This window comes from Atractosteus spatula, chromosome 27, assembly GCF_055471065.1.
Source record: "Atractosteus spatula isolate fAtrSpa1 chromosome 27, fAtrSpa1.hap1, whole genome shotgun sequence".
Lineage (NCBI taxonomy): Eukaryota > Metazoa > Chordata > Actinopteri > Semionotiformes > Lepisosteidae > Atractosteus > Atractosteus spatula.
The window spans coordinates 2,975,484-2,989,118 of NC_142732.1; the positions used below are offsets into that span (position 1 = coordinate 2,975,484).

The 13,635-nt window shown below is 40.5% G+C and overlaps 1 protein-coding gene across 1 annotated transcript in view; it reads left to right on the forward strand.

Annotated features, from left to right (window-relative positions):
• atp2a3 (ATPase sarcoplasmic/endoplasmic reticulum Ca2+ transporting 3) overlaps window positions 1-13,635 on the forward strand; it is an 83,918-nt gene that overhangs the window by 14,024 nt on the left and 56,259 nt on the right. The window contains exons 2-3 of the mRNA XM_088906989.1: window positions 7,770-7,787; window positions 8,869-8,951. Coding sequence (XP_088763115.1) covers window positions 7,770-7,787; window positions 8,869-8,951 — 101 coding nt within the window. The remainder of the gene's footprint in view (window positions 1-7,769; window positions 7,788-8,868; window positions 8,952-13,635) is intronic.

Here is a 13,635-nt window from a genome sequence, read left to right on the forward strand (position 1 = left end):
TGGAAAGACATGAATTTAATCACAACATGAGGAAGCTGTATTGCAGTAACCTTGACCCATCAAGGTGATTAATTTTTCTGAATGCACAATTTGACAGACACCAGACAGACCTAGCTTTTGAAGCCCTGAGCCTGCTGCATAAAGTCTTAATTGAATAGCAGATAAGTCAAAGGTGAAGTCCATACCAGAGCACAGCAGCTTCTCAGGCCAGAGCTCATCCTGGCTACTGTTGCATTGAATAGATGCAGAGCAAGAGGCTGCCAGTCTATTGCACTGACCTGCCTCGGCATGTAAATTATGTTTCTGCAATGTACCTAGTTAAGGCATGGGAACCATGTGGTTGGTGGCAGTGGAGGTGTGTGTTTTTGCAGGTGTCTGCTAAGCCTGCTGTAGAGGAACAAGGGTCTTGATGATACAGATGGGTAATCTGGAATATTAGAAGACCTTCCCAGATAGAAAGGATGTCTCTTCTGTTTCTTATAGAGCAATCATGAAGGTCATAGACACTATGGCTTATTTTTAACTTTCTCTCTTTTTCTGGGCTTTAACATTACCCAGTGTTGCTGGCAACTGTCTCCAGGAAGTGTACCTCCTCTGGATGGTGTGTAAACAGGCTGGCTCTTGTTTTCGCTGCGTGTGTGTGAGCTGGAAGAAGGCGTGGTGAAGTCAGTATTTTGGAATGTGTCTGGGCAGGCCCAGGCTGACACAGCCCAGATGACTACAGAGGGAATCCTTGGCTCTTACTTGAGAGGGGAACCCCATTCAACCCCCTCCCCCCACCCCCCTTTCCTTCCCAGCAGACCTCTGTTGTCCTTACAGCTCTAGGAAACACTGCAGCTGTAATGTCTACTGAAAAAACATGACAAAGCCAGGGAGGTAATACTCCTAGGAGAAAAAAAAACATATGTTAGTGAAGTGTCTGTGTATCACAAATCTGATAAGCTGAAAACACACTGATAGTTTTTTCACAGGCATTTTTTGAATCCTTTGTATCCATAGGGGACAAGATTACAGACGGGCATGTATAGTAGATATGCGTTTGAAATCCCAGACAACACTGAGCATTAGTATGGTTAATGGCTTATGAAGGAGAGATATTTATTCAAACACATGTAAGTTTCTGACCTGTAACCCTTCTCAGAATACTGGCTTTGGCATTCACTCACAGCCTGTTCTCCTGAGAAGGTTAATGCATGAACTCTGTCCTTTGAATAAGTTGAAATTCTGATGTTTTGTTGTAAGTGGTTTAGGCCACTAGATACAGTAAGTCTTTGGAGGAAAGCTTTGGTAGATTGGCATTAATGTAACCTTCAGAGTACATGAAAATTACTTGTACAAAAATTTAGTTTTTTTGCAACTTTTAAGGCCCTTCATACTTAAAAAAGATCGTCCATTCTGAGTTCATGCAAACAAACTGCAGGAGAAGCAGCAAACTATCCGTTGGTCCTCTGCAGTTTCACATTGAAGCTGTGATTTCTTCATCGAGGTCTTTTTTGTCTTAAGGTTTCCATCCATACTCTCCAGCAAAAAAGATCTGGAAAATCCGATTGCTATTTCAAAGCGCTGGGAAGCCATTCACTTGGTTTGTATTTGAATGAGGTGATTGGATAAATACTCAGCACTTGCATTGCTTTCGCAAATGGAAACTAGATGAAAACTCGCAACTCGAACTTAACGAATGTTGGAACTTGAAAGCTGATGTGCTGAAAATGACAAATTCAATGAATGTATTATCTTTTATTTTTACTAACAGCTTTTCCACCGCAAGCAGTTTCCAGTCCTGCAAGGTAATGCAATTAATAATAATTGAAAAGGAATTTCCATGGTCTTAATGCAGTCATTGTGACGTTTGGAATGAATTCCACAAAATGAATACAACAGAAGTCAAAATGTTTGGTTGTAGCCAGTTCCCCTCGGGTTTCATAATGGTATGAGAGATCTGCTTAGCAAGCGACTCAGCGAGACAGGAACCTCAGAGATCACTACTGACAAGTTCTCAACAGTTTTCTTCAGATGTCATGCATGTGCTTAGCAAGCTGGCAAAATATATCCATAGCCTGCAGTCACTTAGTTAAGTATTGCTTGATTCACCATGGTTTCGGACTCTAAAAAAAGAGCTTTGTGCATTTTAAAAAGGTAGCGGGTCTGTGAGGAGCTGAATTGTCTGGGATCTGTTTAAAATGCAGCTTTGTAACGTTCTTGGATTGATGATTAAGGCTCTGGAAAGTTATCCTGTCAAGAATTATTTCAAAGCTGTCTCTCACATCGGTCTACTGTCGGTCTGAGGCTTCTCTTAGAGGGTTATCTTCCGGAAGGCTGTGGTATTTCCCTTTGGCTCTTCACAGCAGGGTGGATTATGAATGACGTAGGGAATTTGGCTCCTGGGGTTTTCCATCGAATGTGGGGGAACACGTTTTACTTCTAAGTCAGAAGTAGTTTTGCAAGGCTTGGATGTATATATTGTATGTACACATTCATGTTCTGTATACTGTATATGCACAGTGTATGTAGATGGAAGGACAGATATGTTCCAAAAACATTTACAGAAAAGCCCCATGAAGATGCCAGACTCAGTTGATCTAAAATTCAAATTATTTGTTATTGTTTTTATCAATAGTTTTGTTTGTAATATGATTGGTGATCAATTATATCATTTTGTATCTATAGTGAAAATGTACAAACATCAGAATTTAAAGTGAGATATATATATATAAGTATACGTATACAAGAATGTTTTAGAAACCTTTGTAATTTGTTTTTGTTGGTGGGTTTGCAAATGGCAAGAAAAATACAAATTTAGTTGCAAAAACCATCATGGTTTTAATGTTCCATTTCTTATCTGATCATTTCTGATTCATGGTGGCTGGGGCTTTCTGCACTGTAGACATCTCCTTGCTTATCACACATTATAGCTGATTATAGAAGAATGCACTTCTCAACACAAGTGTTTTCTCATTGGTTGAAAATTAATTTTCTTTTCCAACTGCTCTCTCTAGTTAGATTGTACCTTGTTGAGTCACTTCTGGTGGACTGTTGGGTTGGCTTTGAATTAATATGACTCTACTTTCCTGTGAAAAATATCTTTGTCTAGATTAAACGTTTTAAATTACCACATTTATATATCGACAGTGTATTTGCTTGAGTTGGTGACACTTGAGTTTTAATTAAAAGAATCAGATCAGATGAAAAAATGTAGTTTTTCCTTCTTTAAAAGCCTGTTGTATCTCAGACAATTTGTGATATTTGGTGTCGACTGGCCCCTTGCATATTGATGCAGACATTTGTTTCTAGAGTAGCCTCCTGTAATGCCTTTTTACTGACGTGTCTGAATAGGCTTCAGTATATTCTCAATTCTGTGCGTCATTTGCTCACTGAAAGAATTCTGCAATTGTATATTACTGCTGTTACTTACTGAGTAAAGTCTACTGGCTCATTGTGAAGCAGAACTAAAAACAAGATTTAGAGCAGAGCTAAGGTTAGTTCACTTTTATAAGGCATTGAATGGTGTAGCTCCGGATTACTTTAAGGATGTACTCTATGAGAACATTCCAGCTCTTAATCTGTAAGTGTTCTACAGACAATGGGCAATAGATCCTTCTTGTGTGCAGCACCAAATCTGTTGAACTACAGCATTAGAGACTCTGTGACTGCTCATATTTCTTTTTCTGTCTTTTCCCTTCAGCTTTTAATGTATAATTTAGTTTTAGTTTTGAATTTACTGGTTAAAGTGCTGTCTTTGCTTCTGTTGTGTGTATTATTCTGTTCTTAGAGTTTCTTAAAAAGTGCTTATAAATAAATCTGCATTATTAGTAGTATGATTTCTCCTCAACTTATTTGTTCTCTCATTGAGAAGAGTTGGTATTTTCTTTTTTCCTAGGGGACTGAGTGGTCGCTGAAGCGTGGTAGTGGTCCCATTAGAAATGCAGCTGGTGTTTTTCTTCAAGGTTCATAACTGTGTGATTAAATATTTTCTTGCTGTCTCTTTTAAACGTTTACAAGGTAATTGAGAATTTGAAGCGTCTTCTTAGAATGGCCAGAAATTTTAAATGTGGGTAGGTCTTATTATGTGTGTAGGAAATAAAAGCTGTTACATGATTCTGCTTGCCACCTGTCCTGATATTTTCTGCTAAATTCTTTGGAAGTACAGTAAATGACCATGTTGTCACTTGCAGTCCCACTAAAACAACTTGACTTTATTATCCTCACTGTTTGCTGACATGGTGCTCTCACCATAATGATGTTTAGACTGTTTATTGACTTTGGGAAAGGACACAAGGTTTATAATCATTTAACACCCTTTTATTTGCCCTTTTCTCTTCTGGGTTAGTGCTGTGCTTTCTTCGGAAGGACGATATTGTCCTGAACAATGGGACCTGCGAAATTGTGCATCAGTTAAATATAAAACCACAGTGTGATAAAGAAGCTGTGAATTTGGCAGGAGGGTTTCCAATAGGGAATGACAGCCGCTGAAGTTTCTCGAGAACTCTATCGAGGAGATAGCGATGGGCGAGCGAAGGTTCGCCAGCTGCCAGCGTTATTCCACTCCTTCCTGTCAAATAACACTGGAACTACATGCCCCGGCCTCTGCCCACACGCCAAATGCTGCCCACCCACTGCCTGTTAGCTCAGCTTGAAATCCCAGCTTGACAAATCCTACACAGCTACCTGAGGCTGTGACGACCTGCAGTGGCTAATTTCTAATGTGAATGGACCTGTTTTTTTTAAAGCCGCAGAGCCTCTGTTTTCGCTGAGCCACACTGCTCTGTGTTGGTGTGCTTTGTGCCCTGGCTTTGAACAGTCATAAGAGAGCCATCCTGAATGTCAATTTGTTTTTCCCAAGCTGTTGGTCACAATCCTTCTTACAGTATGTGACTGCCAACCGACAGGCCTGCCATGCAAATTACTACTGAAGGATCGAATGTGTTGTACAATTGAATTTCCATTTGGGGAATCTAACTAATCTAATCTTCTCTTTTTAATTTCTCTCCAGAACTGATTATTGACATATAACTTTCACTTATCACTGGGAATGAGTGTTTGCCTGTCGCCAAAACAGTTGTACGGCCTGCATAGCTACATGTATTAAACCTCCATTATCACATCGATTGACATACTGTAAAAACGATACTGCTGAGCCGCTGGCTAGTTCATTATTTTCCCCAGCCCTCTGGTTTAAGCAACAGACGTACAAACAAACGGACATGAAATTATGGTATATAATAATTATGAAACCTTAACCTTGCTTCTGTAGTGATTGCAGTCACTGTGCTTCACACAGTGCAATGAAATGCTTATTTGCACGTATGCTCCAATACAATTACAAAAAGGAATTACCAAAAACATAAACACAGAACAGCAGCAGCCACAACAACAAGTTAAATAAATGTTTTATGAGAAAAAAACATCAGTGTGAGCCAGTGGTAGGGGTAGAGTTCAGTAATCTGACAGCTTGTGGGAAGAAACTCTCTCTGAATCTGGAAGTTCGTGCCTTTATGCTCTTATAACGCTTACCAGAGGGAAGGGGGAGAAAAATTAGAAACCAGGATGACTGGTATCCTTAGTGATACTTCCAGCCTTCCTGAGACAGCGAGCTGCTTAAACCTGTAAAGAATGGAACTATGAAAAAGTGAGAGAAATTACACTTCTCAAGCAGTAAAGGTCGGAATTCCTTTATCTGGGACACCATCGGCCTCTTTATCTTTTGCTAAGGATAGGGGTAGACCATGCATCGCTATGCCCTCGGATGGAAATGTTTTCTGAGCAACCAAAATGCCCAGACAGCTCAAGTGGCAGTTCAGTATGTTAATGCTCCGCTGTCATGTATGAGGCAAGAATGTGTACAAGAGTGCAAAACTATTTTCTTTCTTTTTCTGATTTTGAAAGGATCAGTTTAGATTACAGCGTGGAAAAGAGGACCAGGCATATTTTGTACAGTCACCCAACAGCATTTTTTTATAGGATCTGATGCATGTGAAAGTGCCTGTGTGTGCACTCAAGCCACATGTATATGTGTAGTGGTTTACTGTATATGAAGTTCTCGCCATATGATGCTGCTTTCTGTTTCAGGCAAGCGTTGCCCATTGTTTTTGCACTTTGACCAATTTGTTCTTATTAAAGATAAAACCACACTGGTGTCAACAGTAAAAGGCCATTTAATTTTAATGTCTAGATGGATCAAGATTGGTTTTCTAAATGTAGCTATTGAACAACACTGAGACACTTATGATATGATATTCACCTTATTGACATTTTTTAATCCCTCTCCTGCTTCACCAACCTCTCCCCCACCTTATGTACTGTAAATGTTGACGACTAATGAATGTGATGGCTATTGAGCTCCTCGGATTTGTTTTGTGACAAGGGGTTAATGTTTAAGATGATCTATTCCTGTTGCAAAGGATGAGCCCTGCTGTCTCATACAGCATGTTCCATCTTTAATATGCACACACACCAAGGAATGAGCTGGAGCTGCAGAAACTCATGCTCAGATTGCACATCTGAAGCCTGCCAGCACGAGACACCCACTCACCTGACAAAGTCTCCTGCTGAGCCCACGGCGTGCATGTGTGAGCGTTTTATTGGAGTGTGTGTAAGCGTTTTACTTTTACTTTCTAGCGGCACCCAGGCAGGAGCAGCTTCTGCCTTCTGTAGAGCAGTGCTGTCGCGCAAGATTCTTGTTAACACTTTTTTGAAGGAAGTTGAGCCAGGGAAGGGTCTTTGTACAGCCATTTGAAATTATTTCAGCTGTAACATTTTACTGTAATTTACACTTGTGGTGTGTGCTGCTCATCTTTTAGGGTTGGGGTTCAATGACCTCACGTTTCTCAGGGCGTGGTCCCAGCTACAAAATATCCCCTCCAAACAATGGTGAATTCTGCTACCCCAAAGGGCTGGGCTCCTGTCTTTGGAGAGTTTGCTGCAGGGCAGTTTCTTTGTGCAGTATTGCAGTGTTTATAACAAGCTCAATGAGTCCAGTTACATTCTCCCCTCCAAATTCCTCCTCCAAGTTCTCCAGCAGCCTCCGTGAACCACTACCATCATTCTTGGGGGTTCGCTAGATGGATACGATGGCATATGGAAGGAGGGCTCTAAATTACAATAATGGCTAAAAAAATTCTTCTGCGGCACTTTCCATGGGTCTGGGGCTAAAATGTTGCTCAAATAGTGGATTTCAAAAGGACCACAGCTTTTGCCCTGGAATTATCCTTGGAATGGCACCTCTGCAAACTTGATTGCCATTTCCCAGTAAACTCCCAGCTCTCTGTCAGGAGGTAGTGCTGACAGTGGTGGATTCCTGCTATGTCAAAAAGATTACCTTCCCTTGCGGGGTAATTGAGGGGTATCATTGAGTGCTGGGGGATTTTGTCACCACTGTAGCAGGCTCAATGACTTTAAATATTTCATTTTTGTAGAAAAAGGACAGACCTTTCTTTCCTCCTTCATGCCTTTTCTGATTCCTTCCTCTGCTGATGCCTTTCCACCTGACTACACTCAGAGAAGAGAACTGAATTTTCTCAGAGTTTGTCATTCTGAAAATAAGAGACAGAATTGCACAAATTGTTTTGTGTAGATTTGAATTGAAGCATCTGAGTACTGCTCTCTTTATTTTCTGTTCTATGCCATTGGGGAGTTCTCGTCAATCAGTGGCCAGTTTATCATCTGGTTCATCACTGAGCAGCAAAAGGTTCTGTTAATAACCAGCATTTGTATTTCTCTCTCATTTTTTTTTGCATGTTCTTCTGTGGATTCTTTTTGGAACACGCCAACAGAGCTGCCAGCGGAAGAAGGTAAATATTGATTTTTCCAGTGTATTATTCCTTGTTCTTCAGAAGCTTTTGTCAGGTCTGAAATAGAACCGATTGTACCCGCATTATACAGTACAAATCCTCTTGGTAAACAGGGTTCCAACCCTCCCCACCTCTACTGACTCTGTGCATACAGGATGTGCAAAGCCGGGCGATGGATTACGGCAGTGATCTCTTTAGTTAAGTCTGTCTGGATTAGTGAAAGGAGGCTCCACCCTGACCAGAACTGGATTAGTTCTATTGCATTGTGGTAAATTGTAGGAACCAGCATCCCCAGTCAGCTCAGTAAGCTCCCAGCTGGGTTCCTTGGTTCATTCCTCAGTGAAGCATCACTTGAGTGGTTTGGACAGGAAACAGCATTGGCACGTTATTGTAGACAGTCAATATACATGCATTTTACTGAATTTACATGTGCACTCTGCAGAATGGAAATACTTAGTTTAATGATTTACTTAGGGATCTAAAAAGTAAAGAGATGCTGCACAGTGGTATGGGGAAATGACAGCACAAAACCTTGAAATACAATACCAGGCATCTGTTGAAGGTTATTTTTATTTTGGTCAGTGCTATGGTGAGCACCATCTTGAATTGATTTCCAATGCAAGCAGGTTCAGAGCTACATGTTGTTGGGAAGCATACTTCAACAAAAACAAATCCTACTAACAGAAAAAATACCAAGAGACATGAAAACCACAACAAATGTGTTTGGTTCCATATCTCATTTGTTATATATTTAATACCTCTGAGTACGACTCTGTGGAAGCACACTTTGGTATCTAGTTTACATGAAACTTCCAACTCTTCTTCCAAGCAAGCTACTAAAGTGCAGCACAGAGAAGGTAAATACTAGCCAAGGGCAAAAGTCTCTAATTTAGCTCCAGAGTCAGCCAGGTTACAGTAGCAAGAAGCAGACAGTTGCTTGCAAGTTAAAGAGTGAAAACGCAGGACTCGCTGGATCTGGTAAGTGCAGAGACCCCAACAGCCAGTGTAGGTGACTGTGCTGTGATGATGCTGTGCTGAAACCCACCCCAGGGACAAGCAGTGTTGTTTCCCTATGTTCCAGGCAAGTCCCTGTGGGAGCTGGTGGTGGAGCAGTTTGAAGACCTCCTGGTGAGGATCCTCCTGCTGGCCGCCTGCGTCTCCTTTGTAAGTACCAAGCACAGGACTCCCTGCTTGGCAAGCCCTGCCTGTGTCTTTTGTTCTGTTTGTAAGTTTATATCCCAAGGGAAGGCATGGGGAGAGGGGGGCGACACCACCAGGTAAGCTGCTTGAGCTCCTTAAAGCGACTCATATAGTACTATATAATAAAATTAAAGAGAGCGAAACATCACAATTTGTCATCTCTTATAAGTTTTCAGCTGTCTGTTGGAGGAGAGTCTGCACATTAGCCCGTCTCTGGCGGTGGATTGCTGCACTTGCAGTGCTGTGTAGCGTGCATGGTTTTTCAAGCTGGAATTAGTTTGTCCTGACAACCCCCCACTGTTGAGGCAGGGTGCTTCCCTTTAGTTTTCTGCCTTGGGCTCTCCGATTCTATTCAGCATATTGCAGTTGAATATTCCAATCATCAGAACAGACTGATTTTGACTGGACAGGCAAATATGTCTGAAGCAGATACTGCAGGGTACAGACTAAAATCTGCATTCCTGGGAATGTCAGGATAATGTACCTGTCGTTAACAATATATTGAGAGTTGGTGCCTCAGTCGTGCCCTTTGCTCTACTGGGCACAAAACAGTAGGTATTTTAATGAAGTTGACGGTAAAGCTGGGAGTGCATCACACTTCTCAATCTTTAGTGTTTTTCTCAGCTCACGCTACAGGATGGCTTATACAGTTGTGCTGTGTATTGTGTTGCTTAACCGCCAGCTGCTAGGGAGTTGAATTTCATGTTATGGTCCTGAAGAAAACCACACCACTGCATTCCGGTAGTTGCCTCTTAAGTCCTGCCAACCTGGAAACAGTGCGATCCCAGGGGTACATCTGCTGCTAGGCTTTCTGACTGGAGTTTTTATTCGGATCTGAGAGGAAGGCCTTTTATAGACTTTGAAGGGTTTTTCTTGACTTGGCCATGAAGGCAGGCTGTCACTGCTGGGTGATGCTACATTGCTTGCCTCGCTGCTGCAGTGTGCAGGACTGTCTGTGAGGCGCTAGGCAGTGCCAGTGATGCTAGCCGTTGCCACACAGGGGGAAGGCTCTGGATGTCTTGAAGTCTTGAAGCCAAGGTAGGAACAAGCTGGCAAGACTATAAACAGGGTAGTGTCAAGGCTAGGCCTACCCCAGGCAACTGGTACCTGCAGTTTTATTTATCTCCCTGTCCTTCTTTACTCATTTATATTTAATGTTTAGAGCAGGGGAACTTAACCTTTTTCGGCCAGGACCCAAGATTGAGCTTGGGAGTCAGCTTTGTGACCGATGGTTCAGTTTTGAATTAATTTCCTTATAATTCATTTACTGTCGTCTACAAATTAAGTATATTATTGTTACTAAAATATAATTGACGCATAGGAAATTATGTACTAGTATGAAATGATGTTAAAATAGATCAATAATTAATTTCTTAGTTGGTTGCAAACAATAGTTTTGCAAAACCACAAATATTTCACAAACAGCACTAAGCAACCAGTTATTGCTACATTAATGTGACCCTTGACTTTGCACAGGCTTTGAAATGTATTGGTCGTATTTGAAAGGATGCATCTTAGGTCAACACTGGCTTCAGTGGGCTTCAAAGCCAGTTATATTTTTGAAGGCAAATGGTGAAACACCAGCTTCATGCAAGCAGGTTGCACAAAATGGTAGTGAAATATTCAGGGCCTAATTACTTAACACTGCATTGTTTCACAAACTCATAAAAACTCAAACTCACTCTGAAATATGAAACCATATCTTTTACTACTGGAGCAGTCTAATGTAATAGTTTCTTAGTGATTCAGGTGTATTTGTATTGGGGGTGTGAAATGAAGCAGCACATTATTTTTACTTTACGACTGTGCAGATCACCAGTTTCCTTGCCCTTTAGATTGTACCCATTTAGGAACATGTTAATGTTACACATGTTTAACCCAGGAGTGCTGGTGTACCTGGAGATATACTTGGAGTCTAAAAATATATTATTAAGTAGTTCACTTCATACTCATTTATTTGCACAAAAGTTATTCTTTTTTCTTCATCATGAAGATTGTATTCTGGTTCCTAAACAATTTTTAAACAAAGCTGAAAAATTTTTTTTTCTAATTTTTGATGGAAAAACCTCTCTTTTTTATTAATAATTATTGTGAAGTAATGCAGTGGTATTTTGTAATAACACAATAATACTTTTTTTCCCTCTGTGGAGCTAAAAAGCCTCTGTGCAAACATACTTGTGAAGGAGATAATTTCAATTTATTACAGAGGATCATTAGGACTACTATTCACCAAACTTGCTGATGAGATTTTTACTATTCTGATACACGAATATCTCATTTTATATATTTTTCTTCTACTTGTTTTTCATCACATTTGCAGTTATGGAGTCATGCCCATATGTGTGTCTTTTATTCAGAAACTAAAGGCAGCTGTCAATTATGTGAAACAAATGAACATTCAACTCTTTTTCTTTCCAAGTCCTGTGTTGCAGTGCCAGTGATCTTACAAAGATGTCTATTAGATTTTTAATAGACACGTTTTAACAAGACGCGTTTCAACTTTTAAATTGACTAATTACTACATTAATCCAGGAAAGGCTCAGACCTACCAGAGACTACCAGTGTCGGTGTTCCACTCTGTTTCTTTTTTCTGGAAGCAAATGAATTTAAAAATAGTACCTGTTTTTGGCAGACGAACAAAAGTAATCTCCCCCCCCCCCCCCAGCCCAGATCCCCAGAGTTTTCCATCAGTGAGCTCCTGGCTCAGTGAAATCCGAGCCTTTCTCTAAGTCAGTGACTGTGAGAACTGGGACATGTATGTCAGCTGGAGAAACTGGGAAAACTGGAATCTTGGTTGATTGGTGATGTCCTTAAGTTTGCAGTTAAAGCCCTGCCTGGCTTTGATCAGTCAGTAGGCCAGATAAAACTCATTGTTCCAAATATGGCTTTTGCATACTGTACATACAGTAAATGCTGTGCACTGACACATACAGTAAGTGGTGTTTTTCCTTAAGAAGGGGTATCAATAATGAATATCACAAAGCCCAGTAAAGCTTCAAGGAGACTTTGGTTAGAACATAAAAGCAAGTTTGGCTTAGGTCACCTTGCTTGAACCATTTGCATGACTTTTAATATATTTCAATACGGCAGCCCATTTTTCCTTAAATTTGCATCCCATGAGGACAGAAGCAGCTTGTATCTGAGACACCAACAGGAGCTGTTTTGGTTGAATGCAAGTATTCAGGGATACTGTAGTGACAGGGAGCGGTTTGCACAGGACATGAAAGCAGAGCGGGGTTTGATCTTGTGGAGAATATGCGGGGCATACAGTATTCCACACGAAATCTCGCAGTTCATACACCGATATGATACGTGATATGCATGAAAGGAGTTGAGGAAAACTCCTCAACACCTTTCATGTATTTTGTCTGAATATCAGAAAAATCCTAAATCTGTCTCACAATCCAGATTTGAGATCCCTTATGTGTAGAAAATAAACACGGTGAAAAGAGGTACTGTAACGGCTTACACACAGGATCAGTTTGAATAAATTATTTAATTAGCAGGCTGTCTGGATTATATGTAAGCTTGTGTGCATTTCATTAGGGGGTTCATGTTTAGTTGTAACTATTTTTCCTGGCTCAGCCTGTTCCACTATTCTGGAGTCTTTGTAGTTCTGCACAAGATAAACATTCTGTGTCCTTGCCCAAATCTCAGTACATGCAGAGTGTGGCCAGCGATATAGCCCCCTGATGGGGTTAGAGTCCAATCAGCTGATCAGCCAATTAAATCATGCATAGAGCCCCCCAAGCCCTCTGCTCAGCAGCCCCTGTTTCTGTGCTCTGAACGGATATAAAAGTTCACCTTGATGTGTTATGGTATCTTAGAGAAGCTTCAGGCACTGTTTTTACATAATACCTGGAATAATTAATAGACGTCTTTTCTCTTTGGTTGAGAGTGGGCTGTTATTACTGCCTTTACGAATTAGAAAAAACAGTGGACAGTGCTAAATGCCGCCTAGGCACTGTGCGGTTTGACCCACAGCCTTAATTGCTGACCTTCAAATCTGCTGTTTCTTTTTGATGTACCCTATTAGTCAACGTAATTAGTTACAATTTATTAGCGTGAGCTTCAAGTTCTTGAAATGGAATCATCCTAGCTATTAAAAATTTCCTACAGATTCACTTTCTTGTTAGTGCATACTGTATACAAGAAAAGATCTATTTAATCAAAATACTAAATTGAAAGAAATAGGATTTCCTTTTTGAACTCTTAAAGAAATGCAGGCAAGGGTTTCCCCTGGTGCTCTTCAAGCCAGAAGATATTCAATTTGCAGCCTCTTAATAATATCCTCTTGGTGGTTTCAAGGTTTTCTTTTATGCAGGATTATTCTTCACCTAAATTCACACTGTGAATTTTAAGTGAAGCTTACACTCCAGCTCACATGCACTTTCACTTGATCTGACAGATTGTCAGAGAGCTGATGCTGTCATCATGCTACCTTAACTGTAGAAAATTGTGGGTTCCATTTAATGTCCATTAAGAACTTTATTGAGAGCTTGTATTCTGAAAGTTTGGGTTTGGTCAGTGATGCACATTCTGCATGGATTTGAGCTCCTAACAGCATTCCACACTAAAAAAAAATATATATTTCTAAGAAATTAGTTTAGCATGAGAGCAAAAGAAATAGATGTAATTTTTATCTTTA